Here is a 20120-nt window from a genome sequence, read left to right on the forward strand (position 1 = left end):
ACCGGTCTTGTGCCACTTGTTAGTTTATTTGGATCATGGAGGCTGACTCAGAAGAGAATGAGAAGACAAGGGAAAAAAGCATGTGTTGTTGGGATTTAAAAGCAATCACCCACCCAAAGCCGACAGAACCCCAAACTTCTGTACGAGCAACCAATAGGGGCTTTTTTTAACCACCTTGTATAGAAATAAACTGGTGTAAAAGGCTTCGTGGAGGTGCTGCCGCGAGCACCGTGCCCATGACGTGTGTTCCTTCCCGGCGCACCAGCACCTGCGTGAGCACCTGGCTGGGTCCCCAGGGGCTCTGTGAGCGGGAGGAGCTGGGGCGGGCGCCCGGGGCGCAGCGAGGGGCCCTGCCCGCGGTGCCCCACGGCGGGGGCTGCCCCTGTGTTGCACGGGTGACACCTCGATCCGTTCATCCCCTAGGGAGCCCCRGGAGCTCATGTGTATCTGGGGTGGCAGTGAGATGCATTGGCACCGGGATAGGAGAGCCCATCCCTCCCGTTAGTTGCCTGCTTCAGGGCTTGGTGTTCTCACTGTTCAACTCTCCAGCCTAATTTCTCCTCCTCTGAATTTGCTTGGCCTTGGCTTCCAGCTGCTAGATCTGGATACATCCATCCCATTGATTCAGAGAGCCTTGGYGCACAGCGGATGTTCATCCCCCGGCCAGGTACTTCCACACGGTAGCATCCCCTCTCAGTCTCCTTTTTGATAAGCTGAATACATGGAACTCCTTCGGTCTTTGACTGCCAGGGATTTCCTCCGGCCCGGGAATTATTTTTGTGTTTTCTCCCTACATCTGTTGCATTTTTCAGTGTCTTGTGAAAGTGCTGATTTTGGAAGCCAGTGTCCAAGCACCCAGTGCCATGGACAAAGTCCCCCGGCCTTTTGCCTTAGGTTTGCAGAGGGCTGAACTTGCCCTTTTCTCCTGACATGACATGGGACTCCTGGATCACCTGAACTCTCAGCTATCCATGACAGTGATTCCCCCTTTCCGCAGGTGTGACCTGAGCCCTTGTTTCACAGGTATTTAAACTTTATATTGGACTGTACTGAAGATCATTTTGTTGAAATCGCCCCGGCTTGCTTCTGGTCCAGGTGACTCACCACTCTGCCACTTTGGTCACTGTTGTTTTTTACTTTCAGATCCAGGTTGAAAATGCTACGTTGCATCTGACCTAGACAAGCTTGAAAGGCATTCTTCAGTGCAAACCTTTTCTTGGCTTCTTTTTGAGACTTGCACGCTAGGCATTTCTTAATCCTTTCCATGTGTGTTCTGTTGATTATGTACAGTAAAATTGTTGACTTTTGGTGCTAGGTTAATGCCTTACAAAATTTTACGTATTTTGCACCTATGCAGTCCCCTTTGTTGAACCAAATGTATAATATTGTCATCAAAGAATGAAATTAGGGTGTTTTTTTAAAAGAAAATCTATATTTCATAAAAACAAGTTGATAGTTTGGATTATAGGTTATATTTTCATTTATTAATTCCTCATCTCAACAGCTTTTCCGTTATTTTGCCTCAGACTAGTGTCAGTTTATGACATTGAGTCATTTCATTTGCCTTTTGGGAATACTGTTGTGAATGTCTTAATGGTATTTCTCTAATATCCCAAGATTAATTACAATTGGAATCAACGGGCTAGAAAGCTTGTTAGTTAAGTCTTGTAGAACTCCTTGTTGTTTGCTGACTTAAAAATATATATCCCTAGTAGAATCTGTCTAATCTTCTACTTTGATACCAAGGTACTGGAGATAAATTGGTATTTTCAAACTACTACCACATCCTGTTTCTTTCTGGTATTTGTTGACTGATTTTCCCTGTCTGTATCACTAGCAATTTCACCGCTTTTATCTATGCTATTGGTAAGATTTTGTTTCCTTTTTTACTTAAAGGAGTGAAAGATCGCAAATCCCTTTCCCATTTCCTGTAGTTGTGCTAGCCACAGAGCTTTCCTAGTCAGCTTTATAATGCCTAATTTATATTGCCTGCTGTCTGGCCTTCCCCTTTTTCATACATTATATTTTGGCTTTTCTTACAAAAAAAAAAAAAAAAAGTTTCTAGTTACTCAGACTTTCCTCACTGGACCCAGAATGAGCTTTCACACCGAGTTCTTCTTTCTTGATAGTGGAATTAGGGCTTTTTTTAGCCACACAATAAATATTTCTTAAAAAAGAATTTTCATTCACATTTTTTTTTTTTTTGCTCTCACAGATAACTTGACACTTTTGCTCACCTTTGGTAATGAGCTTTGTGAAGCACAGACTCTGTAGTTTTATTACTGCTTGTGACTGTCCTCTGCATGTCCATATTCAATATGAGCTGGCCATAATTGCTAACTTCCACTAAAGTGATTCTTACCTTTTATGCCCTGCATCGAAGCCCAAAAAGCTGAGTTGTTTTGGGTGCAGTATCTTGTGTTAAGAAAAAACATTTTAAGAAAACGTTTGTGTTAAGAAAAAAACATTTACAAAGCTGGAAACCTATCTTGGCGTTTGGCTAAATATCCGGGGAATGTCTCATGGGTTAAAACTCCTTGCGGAGTTTTTCCCGTCCTTGTGTTYCAGGTGCTTGCAATCCCCCCTCCTGGTCCCGGTGCGATGCGTTGCTTCCTCGTGTCCTGTGCCCTTTTCCTTCTTGGACTCGCTCACCTAGCAGAGGGGTCCATGTGTATTTTAAGGCGATGCAATCCCTGGGTACCAATAATTACCAGTTCTGCTGGCTGTTTGCGCCCTTTGTCCCTCCTATAGCTTTTACTGTCTGTCCAAAAAGAAACTAATGGGTTTTTTTTTTTGACAATTGGGCTTTCCCATCGAGTTTCAGAAATGACACTTTACTCCAGGCATTTTTTTTTCTCATCAATAACAATGTCTCACTTCTCTTTTTACCCTGATTGCTGTTKCTAGTATAATAATAGGATCTTGCTTTCATTATCGGTCACTTCTTTTCAGTTTGCATTAGGGTTTCCTCTTTGCATTCRTGTGGATGTTCGGTTTTACTCCATTACAACACTTCAGGTAGCTTAAAAAGAACAGTCACTATCTGCAGGATGCAAGATGTAATATCCAAACAAATGCCCCGCTAGTGGGATGAAGCCTAAAGTTCGACAATGACAGTTTTTCGTTTTTTTTCCACTCTGTACAGCTCAATTGTGTAATTTTCACTCACAGGAGTGGGACACTCGCCAAGGAGATGACACAGTCTTTCTACTTGGGCAACCTGAATTCTTAAGCCTTGTCTTTGCCTCGATGATGCCAGCCCATGCGTTCCTGTAAACTCGTGCCCACGGTGCCCTGGACGATGACCTGGGTCCTGTCTTACGTTGCCTTCTGCTGTCTTTGCTCCCAGGCAGTAGCGCTTCTCTCCTTTACAGTCTGGYGTGCGTCCTGAGCTGGGGCTGGGAACTGGCACTGCAGTCAAAGGAAGGAGGCATTGTGGAGCTTGGAGATCGCTTAGGAGTCACCCACAAAACAGTAACCGAATCTCAGCTATGACTACTGACAGTTCTACTGATTTATAATTCAGCTGAATCTTCAGGAAAGATTTCAGACTTAAATAATTTGAAGCCCTTTGGTTATTCAACTCTGCTCCTTATCAAAGGTTTTCTGTTAGTTATCATTGCCACTCAGAATGCCTTCTATTTTATTTCATTTTTTAATCCGTAGGGCCTTGTTTTGCCTTTGCTCCATTCATATTAATGTCTTTTGCGATCAAGAATCTTTCTCTTTTACAATGACTTAGACCCCGATCAAGTCACTCTATCATCTTCCCAAACAGTGAGATTAAATTGAGCTGTACTGGGTGTCTCACATAAGGTTTGGCTGTGTCGTGTAGTACTTCTCTGTTGTCTTTCTTTTATCCTTAATGAATGATCAGACTATATCATAGACAGAAGTCAGGGTGAATTAGGCCAACAGTTATCTTTAACCACCAAACTTACAGTGCCATAAAAGGATATGTGGTTCTTTTAATAAGAATCTTCTACTTTTTTTTTTTTTTTTTTTTTTTAACAGGGTACATCCTATATAATTTACACTGTGATTTTGCCAAATCAGTGTTAAATTAACTGGCTTAGAGCCAGCTGGATGATCTCATTTCCTTTTAAAATACATTTTAAATAAAGGTAGTTGCTGATCTTCTGGAACACTCTCAGAACAGTTTCAGAACAAAACAGAGTTGTTTTGAAGAGGAAGCCCATTGCTTCCCTCTGCTTGCCAGACAGCTTAAAGWTGCTCAGCTGTTTCTAGCTACAAAAGTTTTAAGATGTTTTATTTAACAGGCAGACATTCTCCTCAATCTCACTGGCAACAGATAATATTTCATTACTTCTCTCTCCAATTTGTCTATGTCACTCAACTTCCTTCCTAATATAGAATATAATTATGAGCTACTGCCTCTCTTCTGCATCGTTACTGATATTTTATCATTTTTATATCTAGTAAAGGATATATATCATATCTAGGATTTTCTTCTAGCTAATATTTTGCAGATAATATACCTGAGAGCTGCCCAAGTTTAGTAGTACATTTTTAGAACATAGCAGGAAATTGCTTAGTTCTACAATTTCTTATCTATGAGATGGGTACCTGTTCAATCTCCTTACCACAGACTAAGTTTATGTGCATGGTTTCTGGTTTCTGTATAGTGGAGCATCCCCTGCCTTACAAAGTATTAGAGAGATGTGGGGCCGTGGTCCAACAAACATTTCGATTTCATGGAGTGTCTATGTAATGAAAAATGGAAGAAAAGAAATGGTGATTCCAAAGAACTAGAGTCTGTGCCTAGTTTTGCTGCTGAAATAGGGTTTGCGTTTGGAGTGTCTGGACAAAGCTATGAAGGGGGGCCTTTTAAGTCCTGTCTCGTATGCAGAATAGATTACCCAGCTTGGCGGGGGSCATGTGATGCAGGTGACTTGGTGTTTGTGAGAAAGAAGCGTGGGTACCTCTAGTCTTTCCAGGAGAAATACAGAGCAGGGACCTCCGACCTGAGAATGCTGAAGAGTGAGGAGGGTTAAATAGGTACCTCTACAGAAAAAAAAAAAAAAAAGAAAAGAAAAAAGAGAGAAAGGAAAAGGGAAACAAAAAAGATGCTCTGGAGTTTGTGGTATGCATAAAGATTCCTCTAAACTGACAGCCTTCATTTGTAGTCCCTAGACTGCTTTTAAGAGGTCTGTGAAAGGTAATTGAAAAGCTAGAGGCTTGTTACACAGATGTTTATATTTCCAGGGTAAAGGCACAGGCATGTGTAGCTCAATAAAGGCTGAGAACCACTTTTCTGCACCACTCCAGCAGGCTGCCTAGTCTCCCCACCCGAGATGCCCAGGCCTGCGGGGAAGGGCCCCCCGGAGCGAAGCCCTCCTCCAAAGCGCAGCAGGCAGCCGCGGGAGCCGACCGCGACGCGCGCCCACCACCCGGCGCTCCCCCCCACGGCACCCACCTGCGCGCTCGCACTGTGATGYGCGTTCACGCACACGGCAGAAACCTCGGAGTTCAGAAACTGGYTTTTGCTGAATTGCAAGCCTTTCTGATGTCTGCCACATCAGACACGTGTGCTCCCCTCGCTCTCCCATTTGTTTCCAGTTTCACAGTGACAGGTCAGGAGGCTAYGGATCTATCTGTACATTTTTCTCCTACAGCTGGTTCTAGACCAGACGGAGTGGGTCATTCCACCTCAGTAGGTAGTGTTAGTGTTTTGCTGTCCTCAGGGGACTAACACGGGAGTGCCAGGTAGTCCCCTGACTGAACAAGTGATGTCCAAGGAGGCCTGGTTCTTAACAGTGGCTCCATCTAGCCTGGTAGCTCCACGCAGGATTGTTCAGTTCTTTCAGGTTTAGCACATGGAGGGGTAGAGGAAGCAGATGTTGTCAGGCAGGAGCCAGATCCTTCCCCATAATTATGAGTTCAAGGCAATTTATACAAGAATATATTAAGGAAAAAAGTGTATTGAGGCTTAATTGAAACCAGCTGCTTCACAAGGGAACCAGAAAGAATAAGTGTTTTAAGTAATTAAAAAATAAATTATAAATAACCTAAATGCCTACGTGAACAGGCCCAAAGAATATTACATCTTTAAAACACAGTGGGCTTACTAATTAACCAAAGAGCAGAAAGGTGGATAAAATGAATTGGAACTGCTGGAATTATAATAGCTTCTTGRAGTCTTCCATTTCAGGCTGCTAAAACAATCCCTGCAAATAAAGGTCTGGCATACATGGAGATCTGTGGGAGAAAAGYAGGAACCAGCCAGGTCCGTTCTCCTTATGGACTCCAGCAGCAAGGTGCCCGGTATAAAGGAGGCTGAACAAGGCAGGCGAGCGGGCAGGAGAAGGGCAGCTGAAATTCACCCGCGGCCAGGAGCGAACTCGACGCCCCACGACCTCGCAGCACGCTGAGCGGACCTCAGTCTCGCCAGGCGACATCCTGAGCACCCGGGACCCCGGGGGCCCGGGGAACGACGGCGGCGCCCGCGCCGGGACACCGCGCTCGGCCGCGAGCGGGGCCGCCCTGGCGCACAGGGGCCGGCAGCCACACGGCTTTAACCGGTGATTTCACGGCTTTAACCGGTGATTTCACGGCTTTAACCCGCGATTTCTCCGCCTCCGCCGGCGCTGTCAGTGCGCTGAGGCTGCACCCCGCCGCACTCCCGTCACAAGCACCAAGCCCCTCCGGGGCTACGAGGCGGCGGCGGCAGCTGATGGGCGGCAAGGTGATGGCTGATGCGGGTCACCCAGCTACGGCATTACCGCTATTAGCTGTCCCCGGCTAACGTCCGGGCGGCCGTTAGCCGTACGGAGCTCACGCCGCGGCTCTCCAGCCACGGCAGGTAAGGCCGCGGGGGACACAGAGCGCCCCGCGCTGCCCGCGGCAGGGCCCCGTCCCGCTACCAGCGCCCGGGGCCGCTACCAGCGGGCGGGACGAAGCGGGTATTTAGAGCGGAGAGGAGGGAGAGGGAACCGGGCGGCGCGCGACGCGCTCGGCCGCGGGCCCCGGCCCCCGCCGCGCCGCGCCGCGCGGGGGCGGCCCCGAGATGGCGGCCGGAGCGGGGCGGAAGCGCCTACACAGACTGGCGGAAGCGCCTACACAGACTGGCGGAAGCAGGCYCCGCGGCGGGGGAGGGGCTGCTTCCGCGGCGGGCGGGAGCTGCCCGGCGCCCGCTCGGCCCGCCCCGGAAGTGCTGCGTGCGGGGCCCCAAGATGGCGGCCGGGATGTACCTGGAGCACTACCTGGATAGTAAGGGCCGCGCGGGGCGGGGCCGCGGGGCCGGGCCGGGATGAGACGGGCCGGGCCGGGCCGGGCCGGGCCGGGGAGCGCGCAGACGCACGGGATTAGGTGTTCCTGAATAAACGTGTTAACGTGCTCGGCTTCGGCCAGCCGCGCTCTGGTGCACCCGGTTTCCGCCTTTTCCCTGCGCCGCGGCCCTTTGGCACCAGCCGGGCTGGAGACGGGCAGCCCTGGCCGTGCGTGGCCGGGTGGGTGTCCGCTCATCCGCCTGCACCGGCTTGGGAAGTTGGGAGCTTGCGGCTTCCTTCTTAGGAACTTGCTGGTGAAGCCGTTGCGCCGAGGAATGAGGCTGACGCGGCGTGGAAGGGGAAACCGAGGCTTCCTTCCCGCGTACCTTCAGGGCCCCTTTTGTAACTTTGTAGGGAGGGAAAAATGTATGAATTAGTTTAGGAAAGCTCAGGGATCAAAATCCTGRGCAAGAGCCCTGCACTTGAAGGTAAAGGAATGAAAAGGTGGGATTTAGAACCAGAGGGCAGGGAAGAGAAGGATGCAGAACTGAATCCGGGGAGGTGTGGCGGGTACCTCTGCAATAGTGAATGTCCAGCTGGGAAGAGAGGAAGCTGCGGATGAGCCTGGTGGCTGGGGAGCGCTCCCATCAAAGCCAAACACTTCTGGATCCCGTTGCCACTGACAGCTAAATTCTGTGAAGCCCCTGGGAGTGACTCTGTTCCCTCTACGCGGCCTTGCAGGGAAAATCACAGGCTAGTGTTCCCTCGCTCAGCTGGGATCAGTGTTATCCTGCAGCTGAGGGAGTTTCTCATCCTGCTGAATGTGGWTATCCATGTGCTCCTAAGGAGCGTCCTGCATTAGAGTATGTTGGCTTAAAAAATAAAAAAAAAGACCTCATCTTTTCCTGTACACTCTTAGAGCTCCAAAGGCTGTTGTTGATTTACTTGGTCTAGTGTCCTACACACAATATCACTTCTCTTTCTTAACTAATTATAAGACAGTTATGCTTAAGCTACAGTTTACCTTTTAGAAAGGCCAAAAAAAAAAAAAAAAAACCCTTCAGAAAAAAAGGAAGTTTTAGAGAAAAAAAGAAAACTTCTAAAACTTTAGAAAGTTTTTACCTTTTAGAAAGGCCAAAAAAAACCAAAAACCCTTTAGAAAAAAGGAAGTTTTAGAGGAAAAAAAGAAAACTTCTAAAACTTTAGAAAGTTTTTACCTTTTAGAAAAACTGATGCTACATATTTTAATGCTGCTGGTGAAAGAGAATCCATGTCACTCCCTGGTAAGATGGCCTCTTGATTAGGCTTCTCTGTCATGTTATTACRACTTTTGTCTCAAGTGAATTTTCACAATTCTAGTGTGCAGCCATTTCACCTATTTTGGCCTTTAACTGTGAACTGACAACTGTCCCCTCATAAGACGCTTCTTCCCCGAGTACACTGTAATTACTTAAATCTTAATTAAAATTTTTTTTTTGCTACTCTCTTGTGAAATATATTTTTCAAACTTTTTAATTAGCCTTGTTATTCTTTTCTGAGCCTTCTTTAATTTCTTGTCCTGCTTGAACTTCTGGCTCCCTGAAAATATGTGCAGCCCTTTACTGGCGGTCTCCACAGCGCTAGCTAAAGAGGTCCGATTCTCGCTCTTCTCTTGGGCATGCCCTGGCCCTGTCCACACTGTGTTTCAGCTGCAGCCCGTGCCATAACACGCAAGTCTCACTGCTTCCCAGAAAGGTGCTCCAGCATCCTGTGTCCACCACTCCTGTGTGCATTCCTAAATGCACGGTCCTGCAGAAGGCTTCATGGAAAATACCTGTTTCCATTYGGGCTGTGTCTTGCTGTCTTCCTTTTGTTCTCATTTTCCCAGCGTGTGTCTCTTTTACAAGTGAATTCTCCTTTTGTTGGCTCAAGAACTGCCTTATGTGAAATTTGCACAAGCAATGCAGCCCCTTGTAATAGTTCTCCATAATGCGTTCTAAAGCCTTGTTATGTAGCAATTAAAATTTATTTTAATATAGCTCATGTTCTTTTTTTAATTTTTTTTTAATGGAAGATATTTTGTGAGACCAGTTCAAGTATTTGTTATAAGCTGTGCTTTAATATTTTAAAACTTTGGGTTTTTTTCACCGATTAACTTTATAACCTTACCAAAAATAAAATTTAAAGAAAGTTAACTTGGACATTATTTTTTTTCCCACTTAATCTGTATTATGAGTATCATTTAATTCATTTAATTCTTTGAGATGATCTCAGATCAGCTCTTCCATTTTCTTCCCTGAATTCCTGCCCATCTGATAAAATTCAATTTTTCACTTGCTCCTTCCATGCATACCCTCCCCCACCTTTTTTATTTAATGCTAAAATAATGTTCCAAAATTGTTGAAAGTTGATACAAATAAGTAACTTGGGACATTTGGTCACTTCTTTTTAATATTCTAATAGTCTAATTCTAATAGTCTAATATTTTACCTGTTGGAATGAGTTTCCTTTCCACGTGTCAGTGCTAACGCAGACACAAATCTCAGCTGGCTTTCTTTTTCTCCCACAGCATTTCTCTTTCATGCGGGTTACTGGCTGCATCCGCTCAGCGAGTGGTGAGGAGTGTGTGATGAAAGAGGGCAGTTCCTTGTAGATCTCCTCTTCCATTCCTGAAGGAAAGGAGGGTGTAAATTAATTAAGTGAAGATTTTGTAGGAAGAGTAAAGGAAACTCGTGGCTGAGGCAGTCGAATGCTACTTCGACAGAGTGAGTTTAATATTTGCATTCCTAACAGCTGAGCGACGTAGCGTTTGTAGGCATTGCAAGTGGGATGCGTGTAATCAGCTGCCCTTCGTGGCATTAGCCTCTCTACCTCCGGCGTTCCTGTTGCTGGCAAGGGAAGTGGCAACTGCAGAGGYGTGCTGTGAGGAAGCCTTCTGACACGGCAGTGATGGACACCTTGACAGGATGATTGCCAGATCAGGGTTTGGGTGGTGGCTGTATGACCTGCTACTGAACGAAGAGGATAAGGTAAAACATTGAGTCACTGCGCAGTCACTTGGTATGAAAGCCACTCCGTGTGGCAATCTCATGTGCCTGGGCAGTTAAAAAATGTATGTTAAACGTCACAAAAGGTCTGAGAATGCTGCACGTCCAGTTGTTCAGTTCATATCTCTACTTTACACCTCTAAAACTTCTCTTCAGGAGATTCTTGTGGAGTAGCCAAGTTAAGARTGTTTTGCTTAGTAAAGTGTCCAGCAACTTCTTAGCTCTGATATTTCAATAGCTTTCTAGTTTCTGCTGCAGTTAGATACAGGGTTAGACCTAGGATTACCTATGCCCTTGGCTTTGCTCTAAGCTGTTAATTGTGAATGTTTGAAATGACTTCTGACCCTAGCAGGCATTTTTGCAGCAGAAAAATATGRATGTTTCTCATGACATTCCTCCGAGGACGTTCCGAACATGTCCTGTCTAAGCTGGGCACCTCCTCCCTCATAGTGAAGCTGCCACTTTGAGAGCCATCCTGAGCCAAATGATTTCRGGAAACGGAAGAGGAGTGTTTCTTGTTCCAGTTCTTTCTGAATGTTTTTTATTTGAGCCTGTCTCTTTGCTCAGTTCTCATTATTGTCTCAAGGTAAACATGAAAAGACACGCATCTCCTTCTCAAATATTCTCCTTATTCTGGTCTATGGCTCTAAAAGGTCTCTAAACCATTTTATGTCTGCTTCTAAAAGGAGCAAACAGAGGACTTTCACTCATGCTAAGAAAGTCRTGCAAGTTTAGCAAGGGGGAGTCCATGAGTCCAAAGGGTTTATGGAAATGTAGGAGGTAATGAAGGAAAAAGAATAAAGAAGAAATAATAATATTGTGTAATGAGAGACTTCCATGTGCATGACGACTCCTTAGAGGAGTTTGTGCTTTCTCAAATTTGTGTTGCTCTGCTCAGCTCAGTATTTGTTCTCCTGTGGTGTTAGAAATGTGGTGGTGGAGACTTTGAGGAGCCAAGGGAAGAGTGGCTTCTGTAGTTCTTCTAGAGATAAGCCACAAATACTGGGATGTTTTTAGTGTTTGGATGTCTCAAGGATTGTAGAGCGTCCTTGTTGCAGACGTTATTGAATGCATTTAGCAAATAGTCCCAAATACCCTGCAGCAGAAAGTCTGTTTGTGCCTGGAAGTGTCACTGGTGTCACTGGTGTAGAGGTGATCTTTGTCGCGGCGGGGGCTGCTGTGTGTGCGTGTTTGCTGCCACCAGCACTTCCCTGTCTACCCACTGCGGGTGTGGGGACAAGGTAGGGGCACCTGGGGACACCTCACAAACTTACCCTTGAAGGCCCTACAGCTGAGGAATGCACTTCTCTGCAGCTCTCTGGTGCCAGGAGTTGTTATGTGCTGATCTCCTTGCTCACTTTCTTTTTCCCCGTGTGCTGGTGCTGCTGGTGTGTCTGTCCAGTTGCTCAGCAGAGGTGACCACAAAGATCATCTTTATGAATATGTTTTTTGAAGCAGTTAGGTAGCACCTTCTCTGTCGGTTCCCATCACTGTCCATCATACACACTCCTGCAGTCAGATTGCTTTCCTTCTGGAACAGGTACCGCTTGCTGTTCCCGTTGGGATGTGCCTGCCACACTAGAGGGAAATTCAAATGCCCATTGAAGCATATGGTTGAGCTGGTCTGATATTGAATATATTGATGTAAAATGTTAGCAAGTCACGGTGACAAAATAATGATGCCTCCAGCATCCCGCACCCYGAACCTCAGGGACCAGCCAGCCTGTGCTCGCTCCAGCACTGACATTCCTGAACACTCGGGGGAGGCGTCTCCGTAGTGCCGACGGTCTCGGCGCGCTTGGGAGGCCGCGGGATGTCACTGGCCTCTCTACTCGGGTGGCTGCTTGATGCTCCTTACAGTGTCCCTGAGGCCACAGTCAGGCTCTGTTTCGGGAGCAGACRCTAGCACAGATCTGCCCCAGGGAAGAGCAGGATGGAGACAGCGGACTTAGGTGAGGAGTCCTCAGCTGGTGAGTTGACGTGGTATARTGGAGTTAGTGTGTTTGGGGGGATTCCCCCCCTTTTTTATGCCAATCAGGGAGGCATCAAGCGTTCTGTGCTGCATTTGCATTTAATATGGATGAATAATGCATTTAATATGGATGATGGTCTTTTTTTTAAATTTAGTTTTGTTCGTTGGCATTACTGTTGGATCTGATACAACATGGCTTTACGAGACAAAGCGTACTGCGTTTGCCCCGTCTTCACTCACTCACCAGCAAAGCTGATTATTCAGGTAAAGCCCTGCAGTCTCTTTGGTGGTGGTGCCTGCTGCTGTGGCTCGCCAGAGCTACAGGCTGGGAACACCTGCAGTGGTGCAGCTGGAGTTACAGGTCTTGTTGACTCTGCCAGTCTGCCAGATCTCTGGGACTTTGGAAATCAAAGCTGGTTTTTAACCCAGCAATAAAGATCCCTTTCCCAGAAGTGATAGCACTGCTTACTGTGATATTAGTTACTGTCTTGGCTGTGGGTGCTGTGGTATTGAATGCAGGTAACAAGGACGTATCCAAAACATTCCTTCCTCCCCAAGGAAAGGATTAGRAGGAGCATCTCTCCTTCCCTGGAGATCTTCGAAACCTGCCTGGATGCCACCCTGTGCTCTGAGTGTCCCTGCTGGAGCAGGGGGATTGGACTAGAGGATTCCTAGAGGTCCCTTCCAACCTTGGGGACTCTGTGAGGAGGTTTGTGTGGTGACGATGCTGACCGCTGCCGTGCCTGGCCCTTGTTCGTGCGGCGGCGCCTGGGGCAGAGGCCCTTGATGGGCCAGGGTGCGGCGCGGCGCCGTGCRGCCAAGCGCCCCGCTCCTGAGCCGCGCCAGCCTGGGCCCTTCCGGCGCGGGTGGCCGTTCTCCCACTGCAGCAGCACCGTGGCCGAAGGGAGGGTGGGTCACGTTCAGGCTCCAGTTTCAGCAGCTCCGGTTAGGAGGGCCGCGCCGCCGCAGAGGAGCCGTGCAGCGCCGGGAGCACGGCCTCTCCGCGGGGCGAGGGAGAGCACSTTCCTGGCGTTTGCTGCCAGCCAGCGCTTGGTGCTGCAAAGCTCTGAGAACCGYGACGTGCCGAGAGCTGCTGCTGCTCCCTCGCGAGGCCCCGGCCGTCTTCCCATCTCAGGCGGGTGAAGAGCTCTTGTTCTGCCTGCCTGTTGCAAGCAGGATTTCCTTTAATTGCTCTTAGCAACGTGGTTTAAACTCTGTGTGTTTCAGCTGTTGAACTCTGTACTGTTCAATAAAGCAACCACAATTTTGTTTCAAACCATTTCCATGTCTTTGAATGAAATTAAGCGTTCATCTGCCCACGGTAGGTGAGCGGATATCTTGGGAAGGAGGCCGCATCCTTGTGCAGTGCTTGGAGCAGCGAATCTCTAGGGTTCCTGGGTCTTGTCAAAGTACCGAGCCATTGCCCGGCACTATTGAAGGGCAGATGTTGTGGCAGATGTTAGGTGAAAGAGCTAGAACTCGGGGTCTGTGCGATTGCTGAGGGGAGGACGTGCCCTGCGCCTGCAGGGTGGGAAGGGGGGAAGGCARGGCGAGGAAAGGGGAGAATAGAGGGAAATGGGGAGCCTGAAGTGATAAGAACTGGGAAGGGAAGCGGAAGGAAAGTGCCCCCTAGCTTGAGCTAAGGAGTGGAAACAAGGCAGGGCAGGTCGCAGCGCGGCACGAACGAAGCCGCCGCCGGCTCCCAGCGGCTCCCGCTCGGCACCGCGGCCCGCGCGCCACTCGGAGCGGGCGGCTCCGCGGCCTCYTCCTGACCCCCGCGTGGCCTGCGCCGCTCTCTCGCGCAGTGAGGGGTTGGGAGGAGGGGGGTGGTTTTTTCCCTACAGTCCCTTTTGGAATCTAAGAATTACTTGTTTGTTTTCTACAGTATTATATATCTAGTGCTAAGTCAAGAAGAGCCAAGGTGCATCTTTTAAGAGGAAGGAATAAACTAATTCTACAGAGAAAAGGCAAAATGCATGAGGAAACAAAAGTCCATGAATTCCGTGAACAATAATATGACAAGTATTGTTGTCTAGTAGTGTAATATAGGCCAAGCAACCTCAACAGGGTTCTGGCCACTCTGATAAAGTGTTAGGTGGAAAATGTGCCTTTCTAAGGGTCAGCAGCAGCGTTTGGGTTAAGCTGCAAGTGTCAGGAAGCTTCTGAGTGCGTAGGCAAGCGGCTCGCCGTGCGCCTSGTTTGTTGCTTGGTTAGACGTGTCTAGCTGCAGCTTTGTCCTGCTGTGTTTCTGTTCTCGGCAGGCCGTCCAGGGCCCCGTTTGGAGGGAGATGCATCCCGAGCGAGGGTGGGAAAGGAGGAGAGACCCGGAGCTGCCTGAGGGGCTGGGGGGGAGGCCAGGAGATGCTGGGAGCAGAGAAGCTGCGCGCGATAGCGGGAACGGGCCCGAAGGGAGACGCCGGATCAGCTGCGATACGGAGGCCAGGGGAACACGCACGTTGCAGCCGAGGCTCTGTGCTGGCCTTAGGGACACGGGTGGCAGATTTTTAYGGCAGCAGCTGTAAAAGCTGGAGCATGTTCCCTTTGGGCTTCTGCAGCAGGAACAAATCCTGGATGAGGTTTCTCCTGCCGCTAGAAAATTGCTGTGAAACGTGGCAGCAACCTCATGTAGGCCGGTCCCACCCAGAGAAAAGCATCCTGCAGGTCTCTGGGTTTGCTCAGGTATTCTGTTATTGTAAGGATTCTACTCCTGCCGAGGGAAAGTGTGACCATACGTGATGTAATTTATGTTTTTAGTGAGTTTTCTTTATAGAGAAGAAAAAACAAATGACGCCAGTYCTTTTAAAAGGATTGCAAAGTCAAGGATTTACAAGTCAGGGTGTTCTAGAGGTAATAAACTCTGTGTAAATTTGACACAATGCAATGAAAGAAGAGATACTGTTTTCCTCTAGAGAATACCTGTCTCGTCTGCTGCGAGGGAGGAGGGAAAGCCAGGGAGAGGGTGCTGCTGTATGACCCGTGTTGCGTTTGCTGAACAGATTTGAGAGGTTGGCCACCRATGAGTCTGGGGATTGCAGGAAGGAAAAAAGATAAAGGAATGATGTTGTGTTTCCAGAGCTGAATTTCATCCTTGCCATCGGTTTCCCTTKTGAGCAATGAGACTGTGCCTGGAGCTGTTTGCCCTTCTTTTATGAGACGCTTGGCTCAGCCTTAGGGATCTAGTCCGGTAGGCTGCTTCAGCCTTGTAGGGCTCCGTCGYAGTGGGCACATGTGGAAGGGCAGCGTCTAGGGCTGTGCAGGAAGTGTTCTACGGCTGCCTGATTTTTTGAGATGTTGACTGTGTCCCGCTCCCTGCCCTGGCATGCAGGGAAAGGGGCGCAGTGCCTGTGTCGGTGCTGGAGAGGGGGCTCAGGAAGCAGACCTGCTTCTGCTGCGTTTCTGAAGAGCTCTGGCCACTTTAAAAAAAAAAATACCTTTTATTAAAGACTGCGGAGGTTTCTATTCACTCCAAAGATAAGAAGAACCACGCTTGGAGTTCAGGTTCATGTGGTGATGATGGATCTCACGTTGATTATCCAGGTTTCAGCGTGCCGCTTGTTCTGCTGTTTGTTTTTCAGTACTAAACAGGATTCTTAGCTAGATATGCTGGCTGACTTCGTTTTAAATTTGTTTTGCTGCTTCTTTATTTTAGGCCTTTCTTCATGGCAGCAATTTGCCCTTAACTAGTGTGTATCGTAGAAGCGTGCACCTGAATTAAATGTGTCACGTCTCTGTAGTCGGTGTCGTTTAGAGTTGGCAACAGATGGAAACCAACCGTTACGCCCCAGGCAGAGGTGCTGGGAATCGCTAGCCTGATGGATGCGTTTCAGTTGAGTTCCCTTGTCTTTTTGCACTGGCACCCTGGAAACGAAGCTGACTTCTCCCTATATCCTCCCTTCCCTGCAGGCATTGAGAACCTGCCCTTTGAACTGCAGAGAAACTTCCAGCTCATGCGAGATCTGGATCAGCGAACAGAAGGTGAGGGCTGGAGCTGGTTCCGTGGCAAGGCTTGGGAAGCGGGACCAGCTTTTCCTTTGCTTGCCTTCGCCAGGGCCGTCTCGGGGCGTGGGAGCAAGCCTGCAGCTGCCCACGTGTTTGCGTGTCGTCCCACGGGTGCCTGTAGAGCGTGGGTGTCTACTTCTGGCTCCAACTCGTTTCAGACCTCAAGTCCGAGATCGATAAGTTGGCCACAGAGTACATCAGCAACGCACGGACTTTGTCCTCGGAGGAGAAACTGGGGCTTCTCAAGCAGATCCAGGAGGCCTACGGGAAGTGCAAGGAGTTTGGGGATGACAAGGTTCAGCTGGCTATGCAGACCTACGAGATGGTATGAAGGGAAGTGCCTGCCGCTGGTCGTGTGAGGGCTGTGCTAGAATCCCCAGACCTAGAGGGGCCCCTCGCTGTAGGCCCCGCTCCCTCCTGCCTCTCCGCTCCTTGGGAGCCCTGTGCCCGCCCTCCCCGCCCGCTCGGGCTGTGTCCCGCGGTGACTCCTGCCCCGTGGTCGTTGCAGGTGGATAAGCACATCCGGCGGCTGGACACGGACCTGGCCCGCTTCGAGGCTGACCTCAAGGAGAAGCAGATAGAATCGAGTGACTATGACAGTTCTTCCAGCAAGGGCAAGAAGAGTGAGTACGGGGCTGCAGGCTCCTGCAGGAGGCAGGCAAGCTACTGTGTAAGTGGTGGGGGTGAAGGTCGGCACTGGAGGGGCAGGGGTCCGAGACTGCAGTGCTGAAACCTGAAGGATAGGTGAGGAGAAGGTGACCTGAGGTTTTCTGGTGTGAGCACATTCAGCACCGCCAGAGGAAAAAGAGGCAGTRCATGGCCTGAAGTCAGTGCAGAAAGGGAAGTTCTGGTGCCAGAGAAGTTGTTACTGACAATTTTTATTTTTATAGGGTAGTTTATTTAATACCTTCTCCCTTTTTTACCAGAGGGCCGAGCCCAAAAAGAAAAGAAGGCTGCCCGTGCTCGCTCTAAAGGGAAGAACTCTGATGAGGAGGCACCAAAGACTGCCCAGAAGAAGTTAAAGCTTGTCCGCACGTAAGTGATAGGCAGGTTTGGGGGAATGAGGGGCAGCCCTGCGAAGCAGAGCGAGAAAGCACGAGCCTAGGCTTGCCTGTGGAGAACCTGAAATTGGATCCCCACCCAGACTGTATGTCTTGCTATCCCTTCCTTTTTGGGAAACAGGAGTAAGGAGACCTTTCGCTTCTTGCCAAGAAGTGTGGCGAGAAGGGCAAGGCAAGTCGCTGCAGTGGAAGTGAATGTATATTCTAAACAAAAAAGTGCCTGTGGCAAACAGGGGCCTAGTTTTGGGGGACGTGAAGGGTGACTTTGACCTGTTTTCTTCCCGTCCTGCAGTAGCACAGAGTATGGGATGCCTTCCGTGACCTTTGGAAACGTGCATCCTTCAGACGTACTGGATATGCCTGTGGACCCCAACGAGCCGACTTACTGCCTCTGTCACCAGGTCTCCTATGGGGAGATGATCGGCTGCGACAACCCCGATGTAAGTGTCTGCCACCACGAGGGAGGGATCTGCTGCAGAAGGTGCTGCCTGCTTGCGAGGGCCCTGGTGTGGCACGCCGTGCCAATAAGGAGCTCCAGCTCTGACACTGTGGAAGGGCAGAGGAGTCACTTGCCRTGGCCTGCTGAGGGTGACTTTCTACATGGTTTTCCCCAAAATGACAGGCTGTTTCCTTGGCCCCACGCTTAAGAATGGAGGGGAGATTTCCCTATTAGCAGGGTGCAGGCTGGGKATGATTCTTCATACCCTTAGTGATTGTGTAATCTGAGGTCACTGATGAGGTCATTGTATTTAGCAATTTATATGAGATCAAGTGTTGGGAAGTTTGAGTGACCCAGAAATAATGATTTAAAACAAACCCTACCCTAACTTACTGCTCTCCTCCCCAACAGTGTTCCATTGAATGGTTTCATTTTGCCTGTGTGGGTCTGACAACAAAGCCAAGAGGAAAATGGTGAGTGGATGCTGAAAAACACGAACCCTGGAGGGCCCATAGATCTCTGGAAAGGGGAGGTTCTGGGTGGTAGGAGGGCSAATACTGTATACATGCTTAGAAGACCTCTTAAGAAGCAAAATTGGAATTAAGACTTTCTTTGATAAGCTTAGGAAATGTCCTCTGGGGCTGTATGTTGGAGGTTTCTATTGTGCTGTAAATGCTGGCTTTTGTCTTTCCTTTCTGCCAGGTTCTGCCCTCGCTGTTCCCAGGAAAGGAAGAAGAAGTAAAATGCTGCAGACCCTCAGCACTGCTGCAGGAGCTCTCTTCTCCCCTGCCAGGGCCTCGTCACAGCTCCCCCAGCCCTCGGGGCCTTGACTGGGGGGAGTTCTGCCCTGCTTGTGGTTTGGGCCATCCCTGGAATGGTGTGTACTACCCTCATGACAGTTCCTGTGTGTGCTGTATTTCTGGCTGCTTCCAAATTCCTAAGGAAGGACCTCTTTGTGTACTATTCCAAACAGGTCTCTGAACCTCAAAGGGAATGAACCAGGGTAGCCACCAGATTCCCAGGGATTCAGGTAGCCCCTAATTTTCCTTGGCTTTCCTTCAGCCCCCTCAGAGTTCATTGCCCACTCTCTGCTTAGGGAACAAGGCTATGAGGGATGGGGGAAGGAAAGGAGGTAAGTCAGCATTTTAGGTCTCTAATTTTCCTGGATCTTTCTCAGGAAAGAGGGAGTAACCAGGCCACTTCTYTGGCTAGTGGTTTGGTTGAGAGACTGAAAACCTACTGTACTCCCTGTCTATAACCATTCCACTACTGTCTGGCATTGAGCAGCCTCTTTTGGGAAGAGGAGGAGGGAAGAGTGTTCAGAGCTAGCTTTGTCTGTCTTATTCCTTTCCTGGGATAAACCTGCTGGCCTAGGACGCACATTGTGCAAAGGAGGAAGAATTTATGACTGTGTGGGGAGAAATGGATTATCAAGTCTGTCTTCAGGCACCAGAATTCTCCCTTCCTTTTGTGCATTTGGGCTTCTCTGTTCTGTATGTGATGGGAAGTTTGGGAAACCAGATCCCACTGTAAAATACAGAACTAAATAAAGCTCAATGAAGCAAATACTCTGCCTTGCTGTCACCTCTGAAGTAAAGGATGACAATGGGTCTTTTTCAGTTTTTCTTTCTCTGTCAGCACTGCATTGTTCTGAATGATGACTCCACTACAACTTTTCGATGCAACAGTCCTGAAGAGCATTAGTAAGAACGGAGGAAGACTTGTGACATTCTGCCTGAGTCAGGCTGGAAAATATGCCCCAGCCATTTGCCGAAAGGTTACTAAGCTTTCTAGCTTCTGTCAAATGTCTGTCCCTTCAGTGATGTCCCCACCAGAAGGGGAGCATTTGCTGATGTTTTTAATGGATCGCTAACTTCCTCAGTTGTCTCCTCCCAAACAAGAAGGGAAGAGGGTATTAAAGGCCAACCCTCCCTATGGCTGTTGGACAGTGCAGCTGAGAAAAGGAGCCATCAGCTGGTAAACCGCATGCATTGAAGACTGGGGTAGGTCTTTCAGATATCCAGATAATTTGCTCCCTGATGGATCACCTTCGTTTAGATCACKTGGATCAGTATTTCTGTTGTAGTCATAAAGCAGAAGCTCTCATGTTAGGAGTTCCTTATTAAAGCCRTTGAAAAGGCTACGTAGGTGGAGAATCCTGCTGTTCTCACCACGTCATGATGTATGGTACGGGGGATCCTGGCAGCTCAGGAGCTGGTGCTGAGTCTTCTGTTTAAGTGCGTTAGCAATGAGTCATTCTGTGTTTCCTGTTGCCTGTGGAAGGGGCGCTTGGGTTCCTATTTTGAACAGAAAATATCAGTAATAAGCTCTAACTCAGGCTGCTGAGCCCATGCTCTGTGGTACTACTGCCAGAGTCTGGATGCACAGCCCCAC

At 48.7% G+C, this 20120-nt stretch overlaps 1 protein-coding gene across 2 annotated transcripts; it reads left to right on the top strand.

Moving 5' to 3' along the window:
* Positions 1-6752: 6752 nt before the first annotated feature.
* Positions 6753-19265, top strand: ING4 (inhibitor of growth family member 4). Of its 2 annotated transcripts, none has more exons than XM_026054313.1 (8): positions 6753-6823; positions 16131-16202; positions 16385-16551; positions 16735-16849; positions 17153-17261; positions 17580-17727; positions 18138-18199; positions 18429-19265. In XM_026054313.1, exons 2-8 carry the CDS (start codon positions 16175-16177, stop codon positions 18466-18468), a joined length of 669 nt encoding a protein of 222 aa, XP_025910098.1. In that variant the 5' UTR covers positions 6753-6823; positions 16131-16174; the 3' UTR covers positions 18469-19265. The 2 variants fall into 2 exon arrangements, with proteins under 2 accessions (XP_025910098.1, XP_025910097.1); XM_026054312.1 differs by lacking the exon at positions 6753-6823 and adding an exon at positions 7174-7230.
* Positions 19266-20120: the final 855 nt, after the last annotated feature.

This window comes from Nothoprocta perdicaria, unplaced genomic scaffold (assembly GCF_003342845.1).
Source record: "Nothoprocta perdicaria isolate Ctin4 unplaced genomic scaffold, notPer1 scaffold_120, whole genome shotgun sequence".
In the NCBI taxonomy this organism is placed as follows: Eukaryota; Metazoa; Chordata; class Aves; order Tinamiformes; family Tinamidae; genus Nothoprocta; species Nothoprocta perdicaria.

What these genes read in the sequence shown, in the direction of transcription:
- ING4 (XM_026054312.1), top strand. Translation starts at nt 7,194, where the DNA reads ATGGCGGCCGGGATGTACCTGGAGCACTACCTGGATA. An exon ending in CCTGGAGCACTACCTGGATA is followed by an intron (nt 7,231 to 16,130) that starts GTAAGGGCCGCG and finishes CCTTCCCTGCAG; the next exon opens with GCATTGAGAACCTGCCCTTT. An exon ending in CTATGCAGACCTACGAGATG is followed by an intron (nt 16,552 to 16,734) that starts GTATGAAGGGAA and finishes TGGTCGTTGCAG; the next exon opens with GTGGATAAGCACATCCGGCG.